Source organism: Musca autumnalis, unplaced genomic scaffold (assembly GCF_047663935.1).
Source record: "Musca autumnalis isolate F117 unplaced genomic scaffold, ASM4766393v1 scaffold_4, whole genome shotgun sequence".
NCBI lineage: Eukaryota > Metazoa > Arthropoda > Insecta > Diptera > Muscidae > Musca > Musca autumnalis.
Window position 1 is genome coordinate 175,740,532 of NW_027411977.1, and position 23,008 is coordinate 175,763,539.

Sequence of the window (23,008 nt, forward strand, 5' to 3'; positions counted from 1 at the left end):
GTTCGATTTTTTTCATCTTCATACAGACTTTATTTATGATTTTTCTTGGTTTATAGAATCATGCACGGACATGTTAAATCTTTGGATGCATGTAGTAGAGATGAAGGAGTCAAAAGGAAATTAAACGAGTTTTTTTTTCTTTTTTGTGAAATTATGGCCGGTTTTTTGTTGAAAGTGGAGTGGGACAAGCAAACAGTTTAAAAAGATAGATTAATTTAAGGTTAATCTGTGTGTTTGTTGTTGGTAGGGCAACAGCTGATATTTCCAAGATTTCAAAGATAAAAAAGGAAATCTCAACAACAAGACATGAATTTTGGATACAAGAAACTATGGAAAATTACCAATGTCTACATATGGTCGGTCGGTAGGTTTAGTTGCAGAGTCATAAAGAAGGCTGGCAGCCAAACAGCTACCTGTATTAGAAGTTTTTCAGTTTTTTCTTCTTTAATCGTTTTATGTTGCCTAGTGGAGTAGGTAGGAGATGCATATGTTTGTGTGTATGTCGCGCGAGAGGGGTATTAACGACGAAAAAACCTACCCACAATTTGTGTACAATTTTGCTCAACTGCTCTCTGACCCGCTCCGGTGTACAAGAAAAAACTCACTACGGAGAGTAATTGTATGGGAAAAAACTCAATTGAGATAAAAGAGCATGAGTAAAAGACATGATTGAGTGAAATTTCTGTGCCTGAGAGCGACCGCCTATAAATACCCAGCATTAGCAGCAGCTGTGGTATAGTAGCTTCGATACATTGCTGAGATACAGATATAGAACAAGATACGCAAGCAATAGCCATCTGCCATTTCATATCTCGCTATCTGTGTTATTAATTTTTAACGTAAATTTCATTGAAATCTATAGAAGAGTTCTATGTATGAAGAACGAACGCTACAACAGAAGAAGAATAATTGCCATTTGTGTTAACAGAAAAGTGTGATAAAATTAAGAATAATTGTTTAAGTTTTTTTCTGAAAAAAAAAAAAAAACGAACTGTGATTAAAAAATTGAAAACCAAGTTATCACTTTTGCAACAACAACGTTTAAACCACAAAGACAATCTAATCAACAACTGTTGTGAAATAAAACAAGAAACAAAAGACAAAAAGCATAATTGTGATAAATTCATCATAACTTCTTGTGTTTGGCAAACCTTGTTTTTTATTCGAAACTCGATAAAGATCTTCGAGAAGTTTCGATCACTCCAAAAAAAAAAAAAAAAAAAAGACGGACAATAAAATAGATAATAAACGTGCAAAGTTTTGTGTTTCGCCGAGAACCGTAAAAAACTAAAGACTTTTTTGAATTAACAAATTTAAGAACATTATGAAAATGGAAATTTTAGCCGTTCAGCAGTTCTACCATCCATCAGATTTTGCCGGTTTGGGGTCTAATAAAATCAGAGGTAAGTTTGAATTTCAAAATATTGTAAAATTAAAAAAAAATGATTGAATTAACGCTTATAAAAAAGATAAGGGAAATATAGAAAAAATTTGGATGATAAAAATGTTATAAAAATAATTTTTTTGCCGACGGCAATTTACTTTTGAGTTCAGTAAACCACCATCCCTCATTTCTTTTCCGCTTGAAGCTGACAGATTTATGCCTCAAAAAAGAGACGTGTCTCAATTAATATTCCAAAATATTTTTTTCCTTTAGCCGTTTTTTACCTATGACATTTTCTAGTTTCCGTTTCCCTTCTATTCATTATTTTTTATGATGTCTATGTCTCGTGCCACTGCCACCCGCTGTTGCTAGCAGAATTTCAAATATTAATTTTCAATTGAAATTAAGGTTTTCTCAATTTCATTGTGATGAAAATTAATTAAGACTTTCTCCATTTGCTATAAACGTATAATTATTTGTTATTTTTTTTATTTACTACCTTCCACAATAAATCTAGTCGAACGTTTTGTGAAACACAGAAGGCAATTCAATTAAAACAAAATTTGAAAAAAAAATAAATAAAACAAAAAGAAAAACGGTTACACACCGCCACCACCACCGCTTCCACTTCCAACCCCTGAGTCATAACGCGCGTAATCGTCATTGTTGGATTTCTTTATACGCTACACATTCATGTTTCCATGCTAAAGTACAATGTGCTTGGTGCTAGCTAGCTTGTTGTCAAGAGCCATAGAAACACTATTGAAAAACAAGCAACGTATTGTTGTTGTTGGTTTTTGGTGTGTAACGACCTCGCTGGCAAACAACAACAGTCAAAAACCAACAACAACCTTATTTGTTGTTAGCGTGTGAGCTCTAGCTATTGTGGTCTGGCGTATATACAGATTGTAGTGTGTGCGCGAGCTGGCTCTAGCTTTGATTTCTTTTGTTTTAAACAAATCTATGGGGGAAAAGCAGGCAGGCAAACACATTGTGCTACGTGCGTTTTTCCACGCACACACACGCTCACCCAGTACTGCAACAATGGAAACAACTTGAACATTCGAGAACGAGTTTCCTTCTCAAGGGGGTTAGGTTACTCCAATCATGATTTTAAAGATAACAACCAAAACCTTTTACAATCAATTTTTTATTTGAATTTTAATTAATTTCTAATTTTTATTTGTTCTTTCTTACAGATTGGACCTCACCATTAACACCACCACCAGAGGCCACTACCAAGGCAACCACAAATTTACCTTACAATCAAACAAACACCATCAATAAAATGAAATGCAGTATTAACAATCAAAAGAACAAGCGTTTGTCAGAAAGCCAAAGCAAGCGTACATCAACAGCATCATCATCAACAACAACATCATCTCCAGCACCAACTACTAATCTCAAAACCCCCAACAACACCAACCAGGGTAGCAACACCACCAACACCCACAAAAACATCTACTACAGTGAAGACTTCGATGCCACAGCCATTAATGATTTGTCCCTACGTTTGCTGGATGAGCTAAGGGCTGCCAAGAGCCGTCATTTATCCTGCACCGAAGTCTCATTGCCCTGTGATCTCACACCACGCATTGCAGCTGAAATTCTACGTCTTTCCGAAAAGGAACCCTGTGGTTTGCGCGGTTGCACCATCTACATTGAATTCGAAGATGAACCGAACAATTCCCGGCGCATTGCCTCACTCAAATTGGATAAGGAAACTGTATCTACATTTGAGATTTACTTGACATTGCGCCAGGATCATCGTGGTTGGGCTGCTTTGTTGCCACAATTCATGAAGGGTCTGTCGCGTACTATTACCATTAGTCCGGAATTCAACATCACCAAGAACAAGCTATACTCTCCCTTGATGAGTAGTAGTTATAGCTATACCAGTTCTAAGGCCATTTCAACGCCCACAGCCTAAACTTTCCAGCAACGCTATCTCATTGACTTCTTTCATTTCCCACACTCCACCCACCTTTGAATTCACCACCCCACCCACCTATGTATTTAAACAACAGGCCCTGCTGTTAAATCTCAGAAACAAGTTTAACAGCAAACCACCCTCAAACCTGATACCAATGCGTGAACTGTGTCTCCTTTAGTTTTTAAGTCTCTTTTTGTGTTCTTCTTTTCCGTTGTTTGTCATTCGTGCGATTTTTATCAAAAATATCGAATATCTTTTTTATATCCTCTACCCCCTATCTACCCCTAAAAATATTTGTTGTAAAAATCCAGGATATTCTCTGGAAAATTATTAAAAAAAAGAAACGTCCCAAGTTTAGTGATATTATTACACATATCCCTAAACTCAAGACTGCCAATTAGTAAACGCGAAGCAACAACAACAAAACTCATGAAAAGAATGTGATACTTATTAAGATGCTAAGTTTTAATCTTAACAAAAACAAATCATGTGAAATATAAAATGTGTTAAAATTGCAAAAGAATCTTAAAATTAAAAAACAAAACATAACCCTTCCCCATGAAAAGTACAAGATTCACTTGAGTCACCCACAAACACACACAATGTGTGTGTTTCTGTGTGAATCTCTGGGGGTCTGTCGTCCCACTAACGAATGTCGATATGACTAAATTCAAAGAATTTCCAAAATTTTTTGATATTTATTTAATATTAATTATAAGTTCTTGTGTACTTTAATTTATAAACAAAAACAAAAACGAAAGAAACTGCGATATTTTGCTTACATCCCCTCGGTTATCGAGAGGTCCAAGCATTTAGTTTGTAATAATTATTGAGAAAACAAAAAGAATAAAACGCAAAACGAAATGAAATCCATTTATTTTCTAAAAGAATCCCCCACAATGTTCTCATTATTTTATCATTTTCAAATGATGCATACAACATTTTTATTTGGCCATCTTTCATCTTTTTTTTGTTTTTTTTTCTTCCCTCTTTTTGATACTATTACGCGAACATACCATAAATGTCCCATTTATAGAGTTACAACAACAAAAACAAACTATGTATTTATTTTAATTGTGTACGAAATAATTTTTGTCAAATTTTGTCATAATGAAATGTATTATTTTAATTATTTAAACAAAACACAAGAAGAAGCATAAATATTCCCTGCCACTATTTAGACGCTAAGTAGCAATGGCAATGATAAAGAAATAATGTCCTCAACAGGAAATGAAAACGAAAATGTATTAATGTTAATATTTTTAAGTTTGTTTCAATTTTTTATATTTAAAGAAAAAAACAAGAACCACATGATCTTAATTTTGTAACCAAAAATTAAAAAAAACAACAACAAATTTTAAAATATAAAAAAACAAAAAAAAAAATAAATTTCAATAAAACAAAAAATATGTTCAGAAGTTGTTGTATTTTAGACAACCTTAGTAGGTTTCTAAAAAGTCAGCAATGGATGAATATACAAATTAAAAAAAAGCAAAACCCGTTTTTTCTTTACATTTTGGGGGAAATAATCACTCACGAAACATGGGATCAGAAATTGCTATGGTTTCCGTTTCAGAACAGACCCTTTATTGCAGTTAAGGGAGGTTATTCTGGGAAAAAATTACCCGTGAGTTTCGTCTTTCCGCCATTTCACCTTAAAGGTGAAAGTGGGAAACTCACGGAAAATTTACATTAAGAATAACCCCCAATTTTTAGAAAAGTGAAACAGTCAATAGTATTGCATTTTGATTTGCGATTATTAGTTTATGGTATACACTTTACAATCGAATAATAGGTCTGTTCGATAACTTCACAATTAAAAAGTATTTGCAAGTTTTTGCAACTACTTCTCATTTCTCTATTATTGAACAAGTTTGTTATCGAACAGAATTTTTTAAAAGTTTGTACTAATTTCTAAAAACTTTTGTGTTATCGAACAGACCTAATATCGGTCATATGGGTTTCTGAAAGAAAATATGCATGAAAACGTATCTGTATTCAAATTGGCTTCGTAAATGCAACATTGCGCTAATTTCTAACATTGCTGGATGACTTCCGTATCGTCAGATTCTTTGTAGTTTTTAAACTTCGTCAAAATATTTCAGTTGCACGCTCATGTATTGTTCCTCTAAAATGCAACTAAGGGGTCGATTATGGATGGCAACCCAACTCCAGTTGCGTTGCCGACAGATAATTCCATTTTTCCATTGAAATTCATACTTTTTACGATTAAACTAATAGCCGAAGGCTCAAAACACTGATTTTGAGTGAATTTGACAAAAATTTCTGTCGTTTCACTAATTTTTATTATGTGATCTTCACTTCTGGCAACGCAACTTTAGTTGAGTTGCCATCCATAATCGACCCCTAAATGCATCAGAAATAAAAATTATACGTTAAAAATGCGTAATTGTGACGTTTTAAAATACTAAACTTCGCATTTATTATGTATTACGGCGTTATGAAACACAATACTTGAGACATTTGCAGTCATTTGCCAAGCATCTGACGATACGGAAGTCAGCCGCTATTTGTCAAATTTGTGCGCTATTAATTTCATAATTTCATTGAGTACTGGAGTGTGATTAAGTCTTTCGAATCAAACTAGGATCTGGTGGTGGATGAAATGACACGAAAACAAGATTTGAAATATCAATTTGTGAAAATTGTTCGTCGACTAGACTATAAATGCGACAAGTAGAAAGATTTTTTGAAAATGTACCTTTGGCAACATCTGGTAACACATCCCATGGTTGGAACCAGGACCAAAAAAGTTGTGTACATTTGCAAAAAAGGATAAGAATGGCGTTAAGTTCCGGTCTAACCATTAACCACGAGTTGTATTGAAATAATATGGAACAATTGCATAGTTTCCTCTCGTTTATAATACTAAGCTCTTCCGCCACCCTAATTGAAGAATATCGCTTTCTTTTGAACAAGCTTTAATACCAATAAGACGCCGATGTTTTTACCCAATCAGAATCCGAAATACCATGTTGCAGTCATTCCATTTGAACGATGCAGTACCGCAAAAGTAAAAAAAGGATCAATATACTCGTAGGTTTATTTTCTTCGTGGAGCTCCGTAATACCAAGTTCCAGTCACTACAGTAGACTGATCCTTTAAAAGATTTCACATCGAGCGGTAACGCAGTACCTTCCAATTTTAGAACCCGCAGTATCTAATTTCAGACATTTCGGTAAGATAATTCGGCTAAAACCTTCGAAATAATGAAAATCGAGAGGTACCGTTCTCTACTGACAAATAAATTTATACTGACAAATTTGTTGGGGAAAGTTTCGTAGTCCCAAAGAAGACCAAATACCAAATTTTAGCCGTTTTGGTAAGATATTGTGGCTAATATTTACCTTCAAAATACTGAAAATCGGGAGGTACCGTTCTATGAGTACCGCATCGACAAAATTTTCTGATGCACAGGGGGCACCCTGATGCAGTTCTCAGGGCGGCATTCTGTCAGGTTTAAATATTTTTCCACTTCGTAGCGCTAAAATTTGCATACTACGCTGGCGCCGCACAGTGGTTCAAAAAAGTTTTTTCCTGGTCAAAACTCTGTAACTTTTTAACGGATAGAGAAATTTTCATATTTTTTTGTTCGACAGATAACACTTTCAGCTTTCCGACACATTAAAAGCCACTAAATTCGGTCGAGGAATTCAAGGTCAAAGTTAAAAATTTGAGTTGTTTCATATTTTGCAAAATATGAGTGTTTTTGAGTTTTTCATATGTTCTAACTATTTAAAAAAGGTCACACCCCAATAAATAAAGCATAAAAATATAAAAAAATAATTTTTTTTTTTTGGAAAACATTTTTTTAAAATATTTTTTCAAAATTTTTTTTCTAACGTTCCCCTGCCGACCGAGGGGCCACCTCCCCATAACGTAGGGAGAGCGTACACCCCATAATCCGGATTATGGAGGGTTAGTAGGATAGGAAAATTCCGGCTACAGATAGACATCAGCCGAATTTACATAATAATAGTACTAAACAAGTTAATAAAACAGATTAAGCAATAAGGACAACACTACATATATCAGGCAACAACTTGATTCTAATACCCTAGACAGACGGCAGAGTTAATTTGCATTAAAAATGTCCTAATTTGAATTAATTTTTCACCCTGACAGACGTTTCTGCATTTATGAAACAACTGTTTGTGTTGTTTGTTTGTACCCAGCAGACCATTTCATAAAGCTTTACAAAAGTTCGCCAAAATATGCGATACAAATACACTTTCTACCATTGACATTTTCACCACGATGTAGCAAAAATAAATTTAATTTATTCGTGATATTTTTGAGTCTTTTTAATATTATAAAAATTTTGCAAAACTTTAAAAAACATTTGAAGAAGATATAATTTTCGATAGAATTGGTATGGTGGGTAATGACATTTTTTGTGAAAATAAAAATTTTAAAAAGAGATTTGTTAGAAGGCGTCGAAAACGATTAGCTGCTATTCTACTCGCGAAAGACCACTGCTTATTTTGAAGAAACGCGAAAATTGCTGATTTTTTTCCTTTTTTATTTTCTTAAACATGGAAATTTGACAAAAGACAATTGATTTTCAACAGCATTGCCATATTGAAATTGCTAAATTCAGTTTAATTATTTTGAATTAAGGCAGTTAATGCAAATTAACGCTGCCGTCTGTCTAGGGTATAAAGCTGAAGACGTAGAATATAAGACTTTATTGTAGGTAAAGGGTCTGTCAAGTTCATAAGTGCATACAAATTATTATAAATTTCACATAATGATCTAAACGGATTGCTTAGTTCATAGTTCAAAAAAATTCAAAAAATTTTATTTTTTTCAAAATTGAAAAAATACTTCTTGGGTTTTCATAAAACTTTTATAACTCTTATAAAAACTCATATCCATCCAATATCCATTTGTGTGAAAAATCTATAATTTATATGGGGAAAACACACATTTATACCCATGTAATTTCAAAAAATTCAAAAAGGTGTTAAACGGACGGAACGGGTTCAAAAGTATATATGGGCTGAAAGGGGACACTCTCAGGCATCATTCCGTGAAGACGGGAATCTGTTCCAAGCTGTTCCCTAAAAGTGATAGTCCACTTAACTTGGAATTTCACTAAAATTTAGTACCTGGGGAAAAATATATTAGCTCACTTCGTGTAAACGCTACTGTAATTTATTGAAACAACTTTTAACGGCAACAATCTTACCTACCTAACAAAAAAACAATGAACACAATATATGTTATAGTGTCTGAGAAATAGCTGTTTCTTTCTCCAGAAATTTGCAAAAATTACGTATTTTCCAAAATTGGGAAACATTTTTCGTCTTTAGGAGCACGGCATGCCCACACCTTCCAATATTTTGATCTAATTTTTGCTTTCCTTAGTTTCAATATGTTTACTTTAGAATCCCATATATAAATTAACAATGGGTGACAACAAAAAATGTGGGTATTGGCCAGGAAAATCTATTTCTGAACCACTGTGCGCCGCATATTTTACCACAAACCGGCCTATTGCTTTGTAAGTGTCAACAAGATTTCTCTGTCTGCACCCCAAGTGCTGTCAGCCAGAGACTTAGGACCTTGTTCGTACTTCTTCTGATCATGTCACAAATAGTTGTGGCTTGCGAAGACGACTTAAACATGCTGTCGAACGTTAACTCAATATTTTAAGTTAGTTTGTGGACGGAAACAGGTCAACATCGACCAATAAGTTAAATAGGAGCGTCGTTTTGGCCGTTCATGTGGTGAAAAGTGTATTTAGCGGCGGATATGTTCATATTCCTCATATGAATGAACTTTACTAAGTCAGCTATGTAGACATTTAAACTATCACATGTATGTCATTCAAGATAGGTTCCGACTACACGATCTGGGTGTGAAATTACAGAAAGGTATAGGATATACAGTTGCGGAGATAAGGAGCTCCCTGTTTCACTCTACTGATCATCGACTTCTTATTTCTGACTAGTGTCCACACATATCGTTTGTTATTCAATGAGTCAAACACGTCTGTTCTAGGTCCTCGAACAGCCACCATGACTCTTTGGTCACATGGCCTGTTCTGGTTTAGTCTTTGATTGATATGTGTGGATATTACGTGTAATGCTGTTGTGGTAATGTACATTTTTCGAAATCCAATAGCGCAACATTGCGCTAATTTCTAACATTGCTGGATGACTTCCGTATCGTCAGATTCTTTGTAGTTTTTAAACTTCGTCAAAATATTTCAGTTGCACGCTCATGTATTGTTCCTCTAAAATGCAACTAAGGGGTCGATTATGGATGGCAACCCAACTCCAGTTGCGTTGCCGACAGAAAATTCCATTTTTCCATTGAAATTCATACTTTTTACGATTAAACTAATAGCCGAAGGCTCAAAACACTGATTTTGAGTGAATTTGACAAAAATTTCTGTCGTTTCACTAATTTTTATTATGTGATCTTCACTTCTGGCAACGCAACTTTAGTTGAGTTGCCATCCATAATCGACCCCTAAATGCATCAGAAATAAAAATTATACGTTAAAAATGCGTAATTGTGACGTTTTAAAATACTAAACTTCGCATTTATTATGTATTACGGCGTTATGAAACACAATACTTGAGACATTTGCAGTCATTTGCCAAGCATCTGACGATACGGAAGTCAGCCGCTATTTGTCAAATTTGTGCGCTATTAATTTCATAATTTCATTGAGTACTGGAGTGTGATTAAGTCTTTCGAATCAAACTAGGATCTGGTGGTGGATGAAATGACACGAAAACAAGATTTGAAATATCAATTTGTGAAAATTGTTCGTCGACTAGACTATAAATGCGACAAGTAGAAAGATTTTTTGAAAATGTACCTTTGGCAACATCTGGTAACACATCCCATGGTTGGAACCAGGACCAAAAAAGTTGTGTACATTTGCAAAAAAGGATAAGAATGGCGTTAAGTTCCGGTCTAACCATTAACCACGAGTTGTATTGAAATAATATGGAACAATTGCATAGTTTCCTCTCGTTTATAATACTAAGCTCTTCCGCCACCCTAATTGAAGAATATCGCTTTCTTTTGAACAAGCTTTAATACCAATAAGACGCCGATGTTTTTACCCAATCAGAATCCGAAATACCATGTTGCAGTCATTCCATTTGAACGATGCAGTACCGCAAAAGTAAAAAAAGGATCAATATACTCGTAGGTTTATTTTCTTCGTGGAGCTCCGTAATACCAAGTTCCAGTCACTACAGTAGACTGATCCTTTAAAAGATTTCACATCGAGCGGTAACGCAGTACCTTCCAATTTTAGAACCCGCAGTATCTAATTTCAGACATTTCGGTAAGATAATTCGGCTAAAACCTTCGAAATAATGAAAATCGAGAGGTACCGTTCTCTACTGACAAATAAATTTATACTGACAAATTTGTTGGGGAAAGTTTCGTAGTCCCAAAGAAGACCAAATACCAAATTTTAGCCGTTTTGGTAAGATATTGTGGCTAATATTTACCTTCAAAATACTGAAAATCGGGAGGTACCGTTCTATGAGTACCGCATCGACAAAATTTTCTGATGCACAGGGGGCACCCTGATGCAGTTCTCAGGGCGGCATTCTGTCAGGTTTAAATATTTTTCCACTTCGTAGCGCTAAAATTTGCATACTACGCTGGCGCCGCACAGTGGTTCAAAAAAGTTTTTTCCTGGTCAAAACTCTGTAACTTTTTAACGGATAGAGAAATTTTCATATTTTTTTGTTCGACAGATAACACTTTCAGCTTTCCGACACATTAAAAGCCACTAAATTCGGTCGAGGAATTCAAGGTCAAAGTTAAAAATTTGAGTTGTTTCATATTTTGCAAAATATGAGTGTTTTTGAGTTTTTCATATGTTCTAACTATTTAAAAAAGGTCACACCCCAATAAATAAAGCATAAAAATATAAAAAAATAATTTTTTTTTTTTGGAAAACATTTTTTTAAAATATTTTTTCAAAATTTTTTTTCTAACGTTCCCCTGCCGACCGAGGGGCCACCTCCCCATAACGTAGGGAGAGCGTACACCCCATAATCCGGATTATGGAGGGTTAGTAGGATAGGAAAATTCCGGCTACAGATAGACATCAGCCGAATTTACATAATAATAGTACTAAACAAGTTAATAAAACAGATTAAGCAATAAGGACAACACTACATATATCAGGCAACAACTTGATTCTAATACCCTAGACAGACGGCAGAGTTAATTTGCATTAAAAATGTCCTAATTTGAATTAATTTTTCACCCTGACAGACGTTTCTGCATTTATGAAACAACTGTTTGTGTTGTTTGTTTGTACCCAGCAGACCATTTCATAAAGCTTTACAAAAGTTCGCCAAAATATGCGATACAAATACACTTTCTACCATTGACATTTTCACCACGATGTAGCAAAAATAAATTTAATTTATTCGTGATATTTTTGAGTCTTTTTAATATTATAAAAATTTTGCAAAACTTTAAAAAACATTTGAAGAAGATATAATTTTCGATAGAATTGGTATGGTGGGTAATGACATTTTTTGTGAAAATAAAAATTTTAAAAAGAGATTTGTTAGAAGGCGTCGAAAACGATTAGCTGCTATTCTACTCGCGAAAGACCACTGCTTATTTTGAAGAAACGCGAAAATTGCTGATTTTTTTCCTTTTTTATTTTCTTAAACATGGAAATTTGACAAAAGACAATTGATTTTCAACAGCATTGCCATATTGAAATTGCTAAATTCAGTTTAATTATTTTGAATTAAGGCAGTTAATGCAAATTAACGCTGCCGTCTGTCTAGGGTATAAAGCTGAAGACGTAGAATATAAGACTTTATTGTAGGTAAAGGGTCTGTCAAGTTCATAAGTGCATACAAATTATTATAAATTTCACATAATGATCTAAACGGATTGCTTAGTTCATAGTTCAAAAAAATTCAAAAAATTTTATTTTTTTCAAAATTGAAAAAATACTTCTTGGGTTTTCATAAAACTTTTATAACTCTTATAAAAACTCATATCCATCCAATATCCATTTGTGTGAAAAATCTATAATTTATATGGGGAAAACACACATTTATACCCATGTAATTTCAAAAAATTCAAAAAGGTGTTAAACGGACGGAACGGGTTCAAAAGTATATATGGGCTGAAAGGGGACACTCTCAGGCATCATTCCGTGAAGACGGGAATCTGTTCCAAGCTGTTCCCTAAAAGTGATAGTCCACTTAACTTGGAATTTCACTAAAATTTAGTACCTGGGGAAAAATATATTAGCTCACTTCGTGTAAACGCTACTGTAATTTATTGAAACAACTTTTAACGGCAACAATCTTACCTACCTAACAAAAAAACAATGAACACAATATATGTTATAGTGTCTGAGAAATAGCTGTTTCTTTCTCCAGAAATTTGCAAAAATTACGTATTTTCCAAAATTGGGAAACATTTTTCGTCTTTAGGAGCACGGCATGCCCACACCTTCCAATATTTTGATCTAATTTTTGCTTTCCTTAGTTTCAATATGTTTACTTTAGAATCCCATATATAAATTAACAATGGGTGACAACAAAAAATGTGGGTATTGGCCAGGAAAATCTATTTCTGAACCACTGTGCGCCGCATATTTTACCACAAACCGGCCTATTGCTTTGTAAGTGTCAACAAGATTTCTCTGTCTGCACCCCAAGTGCTGTCAGCCAGAGACTTAGGACCTTGTTCGTACTTCTTCTGATCATGTCACAAATAGTTGTGGCTTGCGAAGACGACTTAAACATGCTGTCGAACGTTAACTCAATATTTTAAGTTAGTTTGTGGACGGAAACAGGTCAACATCGACCAATAAGTTAAATAGGAGCGTCGTTTTGGCCGTTCATGTGGTGAAAAGTGTATTTAGCGGCGGATATGTTCATATTCCTCATATGAATGAACTTTACTAAGTCAGCTATGTAGACATTTAAACTATCACATGTATGTCATTCAAGATAGGTTCCGACTACACGATCTGGGTGTGAAATTACAGAAAGGTATAGGATATACAGTTGCGGAGATAAGGAGCTCCCTGTTTCACTCTACTGATCATCGACTTCTTATTTCTGACTAGTGTCCACACATATCGTTTGTTATTCAATGAGTCAAACACGTCTGTTCTAGGTCCTCGAACAGCCACCATGACTCTTTGGTCACATGGCCTGTTCTGGTTTAGTCTTTGATTGATATGTGTGGATATTACGTGTAATGCTGTTGTGGTAATGTACATTTTTCGAAATCCCTTACTGGGAAACAGCTATTCATAATGGAGAGCAGTAGTGTCTTTAGACTCACCGCTACTAGCTATCGGCCTGTGCGATTCACATGCATGCTTAATTGGCTTCAATAGCAGGAACGCCCTGCTATCTTTTCAGGCTAACGATAAACTGAGAACTCTTGTCCGGTACTCACCTCTGGTTCGTCCAGAGTTGCTTAAGCATTACCATTGAGATTCCGTAAGGCCAAAAGTTTTGGATGATTTCGCGTTTTGCATGTCATCTGCAGTCCCACGCTTATTGTAAATTGTGGTGTTTCCTCCTATACTGTGCACAGTCATCTTTGCCGTATCACTATCGGGGTGTTCTGTTCTGAAAGAAACAATCATTGTCCACAATTTACTAAATCATTTAGCAATGTTGCATTGCTTCAGGTTGTCTAGCCACATTTTCCGCTTTTGGTCGCCTACTTGCCAGTTGACTTTGAGAGTAAGTTCCTCAACTCTTGGATCTTCAGGGTTCGCATGACGAAACTTATGACGCTCATATGCTCAAATCCCACGGCAGCGGGATCTTTCATACCGGATTGGCCCGAAACTATTGTGGTTCGGCCAGCGGCTGCCAACCCAGCATTCTGATGATATCCCGGAAAATTCTGTAATTTCCAGAGGCAGATCTCTGAAGCGGTGATTGGTAAATTCTCTGAACCCTCGCCATGGTCCTTTTTATAGTTCAGAGATATCAAGTCGGGTTGTATATGCCAACCGAAATGACAGGTTGCCACGTGCCACAAAGTTTATGTTTGGCGATCTGCGGAAATCTCCTCTTATCCTCGTTGGAGCATCTCCGTTAACCGTGCAGAATGTGGAGCTATCAATTTGCTCGGTCAGCGATGTACCCCTAGAACGGATTGTCAAAGCTCATGATGACCATTGAAGTCTCCTAGTGCCAGACGATTATTGGCCTCCAAAATAGAGCTGGTAAAAATCGATGCCACTATCGATTCTTTTTTAAATTGAAAATCGAGAGATAGTTTTATCTATCGATATTATCGGACTAAAAATCCATAACTTAAAATCTATTCAAATCAATAGAAATTACCCGACTTTTCGGTTTTGTGGATGTGAAAAAGTAGTTGTGAAGTAAGCAGTAGTAGTTTGTGCAAAATAATAAGGTTTAATTGAATTTTTGTGTCTTTTTATTAAATAAAAGCAAATATTTCTTCTCCTTTGTATTTCTGTGATGTACTTGTCAACAAAAACATAGAACTTTCCTCCATTTTTATTTCCAAATTAATGGTGCTGACAAATTAGCGATAGTATCGGTAGCTATCGATACTTTAGAATGAAATATCGGAAATATCTAATGTTGGGAATATCGATATTTTGCCAGCTCTACTCCAAAAGCGAACTAATATTAGGCTTGAAACGCAGGGCACAACTATTCATCGGCGATATGCACACATATAGTACATCTACCTCGGCAGTCCCACGCTGTACTTCTACCTCATACATTTCATCTCGCTAGAGTAAAGCATAAGCGAAATAGGTCTGTACTGGACACTCAAGTTCTTGTACGATCCTTCCGCAAAACTTTCCAAGCTACAGGTGACGGTGTGCTTTGTTTCGTCTATCGCAGCGACAATTATGTTTCTCCGACTCATAAAGTCTACAATTTTCTTACGAGGACTGTGGGGTGTCTCGAATTCCGACGACTATGTTGTCTGACTAAAACCAGCACTGCCTCGGAAGTACACCCATTACATCTCACCGATGTTTACATATCGGGTTCTCCTCCGGAGCAGGCATTCCGGAATATATTGCCGGGTTCCAATGGTGAACAAATATAGGAACACAAACACATAATTGTGAAGGTGACTGCCCCTAGTCGAAAACTCCTCGAAGGCAATACGGCTGCCGTGTGATTTACATCGATTGGTAAAACAGGGCTGTATTTTTATACCCTCTACCATAAAATGGGGGGGTATATCTGTTTGTAACTACTCGAAATAAATTGTAGACCCCACAAACTATATATTCTTGATCAGCAATTCTACATCGATATATATATATATATATATATATATATATATATATATATATATATATATATATCCAAAACCGAGTTTCACCGACTCAGAATTCGCGAACTGTTAACATATTCTATATAGTATGATTGAAATTCTTTAAAAAGAAGTGTTTTAAGAGGAATCCCATAAGGTCGACCATTAAAATTAATTAACGTGGAAGCTGTGTTGGCATAAATGTAGAAAAATAGGTAAAAATGGGTTGAAGGCAACAGGTTTTTTATGCTCCCTTCCGATTTCTGGCTTAACCTTGCATTTTATAGACATATGTCCAAAGAAAGACTCAAAGAATACTTCATGGGCGACATGACACTAGTGTATCATTTTTCGATATATCCAATGCATCCACCTAAAATTGATGCTAACATTTTGAAGCCGGAATTTCGGGGGTTTTTGAATTGTTTTAATAATTCGGACGCGCAACAAGATAATATTCAAAACTCATAATGGGATTATAAAACTCGTGATTTTACGTCGTTTAATGCATATCTCATGAGAGTGCTTCTTACAGCATCCTAGTAATTGGAGTCTAAAGGCCAATATTTGATGCGTGAATTTTTTTAAAAAACTTATTTTTGCGTTTAAAATTTACAAGTGCCATTCAATTTCCTTTGTACCCCGCGTGAATTTAGTTTTTTTACGCGACGGATCTAATGAGCCCATCCGCGATCGAATCCATCCACTAAAACCGCGGATATAGATACCCTGAAAATAGGAAAATCAGCAAAAATTTATTTTGACAAATCCGCGTACTAAACCACGATTTTCTTTACAATTTTTTACGTAAATAGAATCCTTTATACGCGATTATAATATTTGCGAAAACGCGAGTCATAAATTACAGATATTCGCGAGTAATATGGGTTTTTTTACCAAAAATAGAATATGGAGGCACATCCGCGGTTCTTGAAGAATCTGTTTGAAATATGTGTTTGAAATATGTGTATATTTTTACCCACTTTAAGGTTTTTTGCATTGTGCGATGCAACTGGCGGCACACTTTGACCGCTGGGTGAAACATCGAAATATGCATAGATATCCAAAAACGGATGCGTATCAACTGATTTTAATTAATTCGCGAATAATAGGCTTTTTAATTTCCACATTTTTTGAATGATTGTAATTTCAATATTACTCTTAATTTCCTAACCTTATGATTTGTCACAGTAAGCAAATAAGCGTTCACTATTGTAAACCATATTTCTTGATGAAGTTTTAGCAGAACAAATTAATTATTGTATGGGATTTTAGCGAAATAGTTGGAGAACTGCCAAATATTTTTTTTCTAATTTTTCGAATCAAACCAAAATATATTTGCAACAATATTTTCCAACAACAAGTTTTTCTCTTTTGTTGTTGTTATAATATGCAATTTATGTACCCAATCTCTATAAATTTGGTATCATATTTTTCTACGCATTGTCTATATTCCGCATATATTTTTTAATTTATTTTTTGAGGGTTTGTACGAGCTCTGGGTCAGGATAATCTGAATTTTCTTCAAATATTTTTTATTATTTGTTGATTTTCCGCGAAAATAATAATAAATTTAATAACTATTTAAACATCTACGAATAGATATGGAATGCTGTTAACGATTTATGCATACATTTTCTCATAACAACAAATAAGATATTTTGAAATATTTTTTCTTTATATGAGAATAAAAACCGCTATAACTTTTGCGCGCATCGTCCAATTTTGTTTGAAACCAGAATTTTTTTCTTAACCTCTATGCCAAAAATTGTAGATTTTTTCAAATGGAATTGCAAAGGATTTTTGGTTTGTACGTAGGACTTTTGGTATTGAAAGCTGGCTATGTAGGTCCACGTTTTCGTATAGCCATCATACAAAGCGACGCGTAACGCGTCGTCGTTTTAAGACATTCTTAAGATATTTGTCCCATTTTGGTATTTTGTGTCTCCAGAGGCTAAAAAAGATTTCTACCAAAGTATGTTTATATACACTCCGGTTCATCTGAATAGAACCAACCAATTTTGCGTACAAATACCGTTATATCTAACGATAGGAGAGGAATTGAACATAATATTTTTGTGGACATGTAGAGTATATTGTAGCCTACATTTTCAATACCTAACATGTTTCACATATGCGTTATAACGGTACTTTTTACTCACTTTATGAAAAAATGTCATAATATTGGCATGTTTTAATGGTTCACCAGGATAGAACCACCATAAGAATTAGCACAAATCATTTTGTCAGATGTGGAAAACTTTTACAAAAACTACTTATAATTAAAATTAAAGACCGTGAGTGTCGATTATCAATAAATATTGGGCAAAAAATTTGTGTTAGGGTCTTGGAATATGATGAAAATCGATGCTTAGAGCTCAAAAAGGATTCTTATGAAGAAATCGATAGAAACAATTTAAAAAGTCAAAATTGTATATTGAATTGTGTTCGACATTTTCAAGTCTACAACAAAAGTACAAAAAAGTAACATTTGATAGCCTTATAAGCCCGAAACAAAAGAGATATGGTAAAGATAATTCAAGTTTCTGACTTTTCAATTCAATGATTGATATTTTTTCTGAGGAAAATGATTGAAAATGGATGGATTCCACGCAGTTTCGTTGGCTGTGGACATCTACAGATACAAAAAAATAAAGAAAATCCAATCGCTGAAAGCTTCATGTCACCATCAAGGCCTTGAAATTTCAAACGATCCCAAAACGTTTTATGTGCGTAAACAACTTAGTGATAGGGACATCCAGAGGTTGATTTTGTCGGAAGAAAAGTACTTAATTTTGATGGTTTTGAAGTTTACTCATGGTTTCTGTACCGAAAATATATTTCTGATCCATTATAACACAAGAAAGAGCACCTTTTTTCCTGTGCATTTTACGCTACGCAATATCTTCTAAATCAAAGCCCTTGGTGTTGACATAAAGGGTTCAGCGGTGGGAGTTTTGATATTTTTCGGAGCTGTAGATGTCTACAGCCAACGAAACTGCGTGGAACCTATCGATTTTCATTCATTTTTCTCAGAAAAAATATCAATCATTGAATTGAAAAGTCAGAAATTTGAATTATCTTTACCATATGTATTTCTTTTGTTTCGGGCTTATAAAGCTATCAAATGTGACTTTTTTGTACTTTTGTTGTAGACTTGAACATTTTGAACCCAATTCAATATACAATTTTGACTTTTCAAATTGCTTCTATCGATTTCTTCATATGAATCCTTTTTGAGCTCTAAGCTTCGTATTCCAAGACCCTAACACAAATTTTTTTCCCAATATTTATTGATAATCAACACTCACGGTCTTTATTTTTAATTATAAGTAGTAGTTTTTTCTAAAAGTTTTGCACATCTGACAAAGGATTTGTGCAAATTTTTATGGTGGTTCTATCCTGGTGAACCATTAAAACATGTCAATATTTTGATATTTTTTCATAAAGTGAGTAAAAAGTACCGTTATAACTCATATGTGAAACAGGATATGTATTGAAAATATCGGCTACTATATACTCTACATGTCCACAGAAATATAATTTCCAATTCCTCTCCTATCAGATATAACGGCATTTGTAGACAAATATTGGTTGGTTCTATTCAGATGAACCGGAGTGTAGGTATAGCCCCCATATAATGCCCCATATATATATTGTAGGCGCAACTTTTATTTATTTATTTATTTATACCTGCACAACAAGACAATGTCTTATAAATTACGGTACAGGTTTATAAGTACAATCATTTCTCCAAATTAAAATACAAATTATAAAAATTATTAAAATTATAAAAATAAACATTTAAAATTAAAATTGTGGTAACTTAGTTGATAGATATTTTGAATGTATTAGTCCCATTTGACCACTGAATCGGTTGTAACTTTGTAGTTTGTGTTTTTAGAGGCTAAGAAACATTTCTACCATAAAATGTTTATATAGGTCCACGTTTTGATATGGCCCCCATAGGACGATATCTCCCATTTTTCGGTATTTTGAAGGTTGCTGCTCAATATCCCATCGAAATGACTGACATTTTGTAGTTGGCCTTCGTTCCCCACCGAAATAGCAGATATTTGGTATTAAGTTTTTGATAGGGGTATGAAACATTTCACCCGAAATGTGCCGGTATAGGTCAACGTCCTCAAGTAGCCCCCATAGGACCGTACCTCCCGATTTAAGGTGTTTTGAAAATTGTGGTCTCAATATACCACCGATATGGCTGAAATTTAGTATGTAAACTGCCATGAGTATATAATTTCTGGTTACCTGCATCATTCATGGCTGCACTTTATCGTTTCCTGAGCAAAAATAATTTTTTAGGCAACTATTCTCTAGATTTCTTTCAATATATTGCGTTTTAGTGCACATTCAGTTGCTGCATTTTGGACAAGCTGCATTAAAATACTAGTGATTTTAATTTAATTCGTTTGCAGAATTTGCATATACCTGCACAAGAAAGAAATAATTTTTTTTGCAAACTCAAAACAGGAACAGAATTTAATAACTCTGATTTTGTATTGATAAGAAGTGTGCAATACAAAATCGGCACAAGAAAAGCGAATGCAAAGCAAAAAATATGTAATGTTTTCTCTCCCGGGCATAAAATGACTCTAACTTTATTATTTCAACAGTGGCTGTGGCTGCACATCCTATGCACGTAAGTTATTTTAAGATATCTGCCTTGTTGGGCAGATAAGCGAATTTGAGCTTCCTGCATTGTGGGCGTTCCTGCACAAGAAGTCGTGCAATTTTTGATTGTGCAGGTAAGCAAAAAATACTGTATAAAATATTGCAGAAGAGAATTATCAGTATAAGCCCTTTTCTTCAAATAATCCCCATAGAAGAAGAACTTAACGTTTTTCGTACTTGTTGTTATTGCTATTTATTTATTATTTATTTCAAAAATTCATTTGTGATACAAAGCATGGTTTAATAAGAAAGGTTAGCTAAAGCTTTCAGTCAATTTAATTTTTTTCATTCGAGTATTCCTAAAATGTCAAAACAAAGTACACAATCTGTGTATGTGTGTGTATTGTTTGAAAAATATGCCAAACAATTTTAAAAACAATCGAATTCAATGATTTTTAAAATTGTTTTTAGAATATTTGTATGGAAGAAATTCTTCAGCTTTGCATTGAAACAATCATTTCATAATATCCACAATTCGATTATGTGGAGAAACCTTGACACTTCATTCATTTTTCGCGTTTTTTATAAAATGCTCAAAATAAGGTATTATAAACAAACCCACTTGTTGCTTTTTTGTTTACTAATTTTGATGTTTTAGGAATTCAGGAAAAACAAGGGTTCTATAGATTTTTCCATTTAAATCTACCTCTTTACTTATACCATGCAATAAATGTATCAATTAACAACAAATAATATATCCTGAGTTTAATGTATTTACAATACTCATAATTATTACTAAAATTTAAATATATTTAATTACTTTTAATTCTTCAAAAATGAAAAAAACAAGTGCGGCTCCCCAGCCATAAAAAATATCTATATATATAAAAGAGCAGTGAGGTGAGGTATTCACTGACTGACTGATTGACTGACTGACTGATTCATCAGCGCCCAGACGAAACCGCTGAAGCTAGAAAGTTGAAATTTTGGGTGTAGGTTGCTGTTGGTGTGTAGGGGTGAGATAAGGCTGGGTTTTTGGAAATTCGACCTAGAAGTGTACGAAAAGTACTAAAAGGTACTAAATATGGTACCCTTTGTATTAGGCAAACGGTAAGACCTAGAATTCTGAAATTTGGAATGAGGGTCACTGATGGAGAGTTAGAAAGATGTACCAAAGGGTTATTGGAAATTCGAACTACAAGTGTACAAAAAGTACTAAAATTTACAAAATTTAGTACCAATTGTATATTTTGAACGGATATAGCTAGAACCATGGAATTTGGTATTGAAATCAAGGTTGGGAAGTGGTGTTGATGTAATTAAATGGTTTTGGAAAATCGTACTAATGTGTACGAAAAGTACTAAATGGTACTAAATTAAGTACAACTTGGATTTGGGTGAACGGATAGAGCTGGAATCCTGAAATTTGAATGAGGGTCACTGATGAAGAGTAACAATGAAAGGTTTTTGGAAATTCGAACTATTAGGGTACGAAAAGTACGAAATGGTACTAAATTTAGTACAAATTGGATTTGGGTGAACAGATAGAGCTGGAATCCCGAAATTTGGAATGAGGGTCACTGATGAAGAGTAACTATGAAAGGTTTTTGGAAATTCGAACTATAAGTGTACGAAAAGTACTAAATGGTACCAAATTTAGTACAATTTGGATTTGGGTGAACGGATAGAGCTGGAATCCTGAAATTTTGAATGAGGGCCGAACTATAAAGGAACGAAAAGTACGAAATGGTACTAAATTTAGTACAATTTTAATTTGGGTGAATGGATTGTGTTGGAATGCTGAAATTTGGAAAGAGGGTCACTAATGGAAAGTAAGGAAAGGAAAAGTTTTTGGAAATTCGAACTATATGTGCACGAAAAATAATAAATGATACTAAATTTAGTACAATTTGGATTTGGGTGAACAGATAGAGCTGGAATCCCGAAATTTGGAATGAGGATTACTGATGAAAAGTAACAATGAAAGGTTTTTGGAAATTCGAACTATAAGGTATTAAATTTAGTACAGTTTGAAATTAGGTGAACGGATTGAGTTGTAATCCTGAAATTTGGAACGAGGGTCACAAATGGAAAGTAACAAAGAAAAGTTTTTGGAAAATCTAACTATAAGTACACGAAACGTACTAAATTTTGTACACTTTGGATTTGGGTGAACGGATAGAGCTGGAATCCTGAAATTTGGAATTAAGATTACTGTTGGAATCTAGAATTGAGGAGGAGGTAGCTTTGGAAAATCGTTTTAATGTGCACGAAGCAGTGCTAAATGGTACTAAATTCGAAACAAGTTGTATTTGCGTGAACAGATGGAACGAGGGTCACTAATGGTGAGTTAGAAGGATGTACCAAAGGGTTTTTGGAAATTCAATCTATAAGTGTACGAAAAGTACTAAAAGTTACTAAATTTGGTACCAATTGCATATTTTTAATGGATAAAGCTAGATTCTTGAAATTTGGTATGGGAGTCAAGTTTGGGAAGTGGTGTTGATATAAGGAAATGGTTTTGGAAATTCGTACTTATGTGTATGAAGCACTAAATGGTACTAAATTTAGTACAACTTGGCTTTGGGTGAACGGATAGAGCTAGAAACCTGAATTTGGAATTATGATTACTGTTGAAGTGTATGATTGAAATATGGGGATACTTTTGGCAATTCGAAAAGTACTAAATTTGGTACAATTTGGATTTGACCGAACTGATAGAGCTGGAATCCAAAAATTTGAAA

The 23,008-nt window shown here is 34.4% G+C and overlaps 1 protein-coding gene across 1 annotated transcript; it reads left to right on the forward strand.

Moving 5' to 3' along the window:
- Nucleotides 1-671: 671 nt before the first annotated feature.
- LOC141402395 (protein scylla-like) lies at nucleotides 672-4,814 on the forward strand. The gene is made up of 2 exons (XM_073983519.1): nucleotides 672-1,403; nucleotides 2,584-4,814. Exons 1-2 carry the CDS (start codon nucleotides 1,325-1,327, stop codon nucleotides 3,312-3,314), a joined length of 810 nt encoding a protein of 269 aa, XP_073839620.1. The 5' UTR covers nucleotides 672-1,324; the 3' UTR covers nucleotides 3,315-4,814.
- The last annotated feature ends 18,194 nt before the right edge of the window (nucleotides 4,815-23,008 follow it).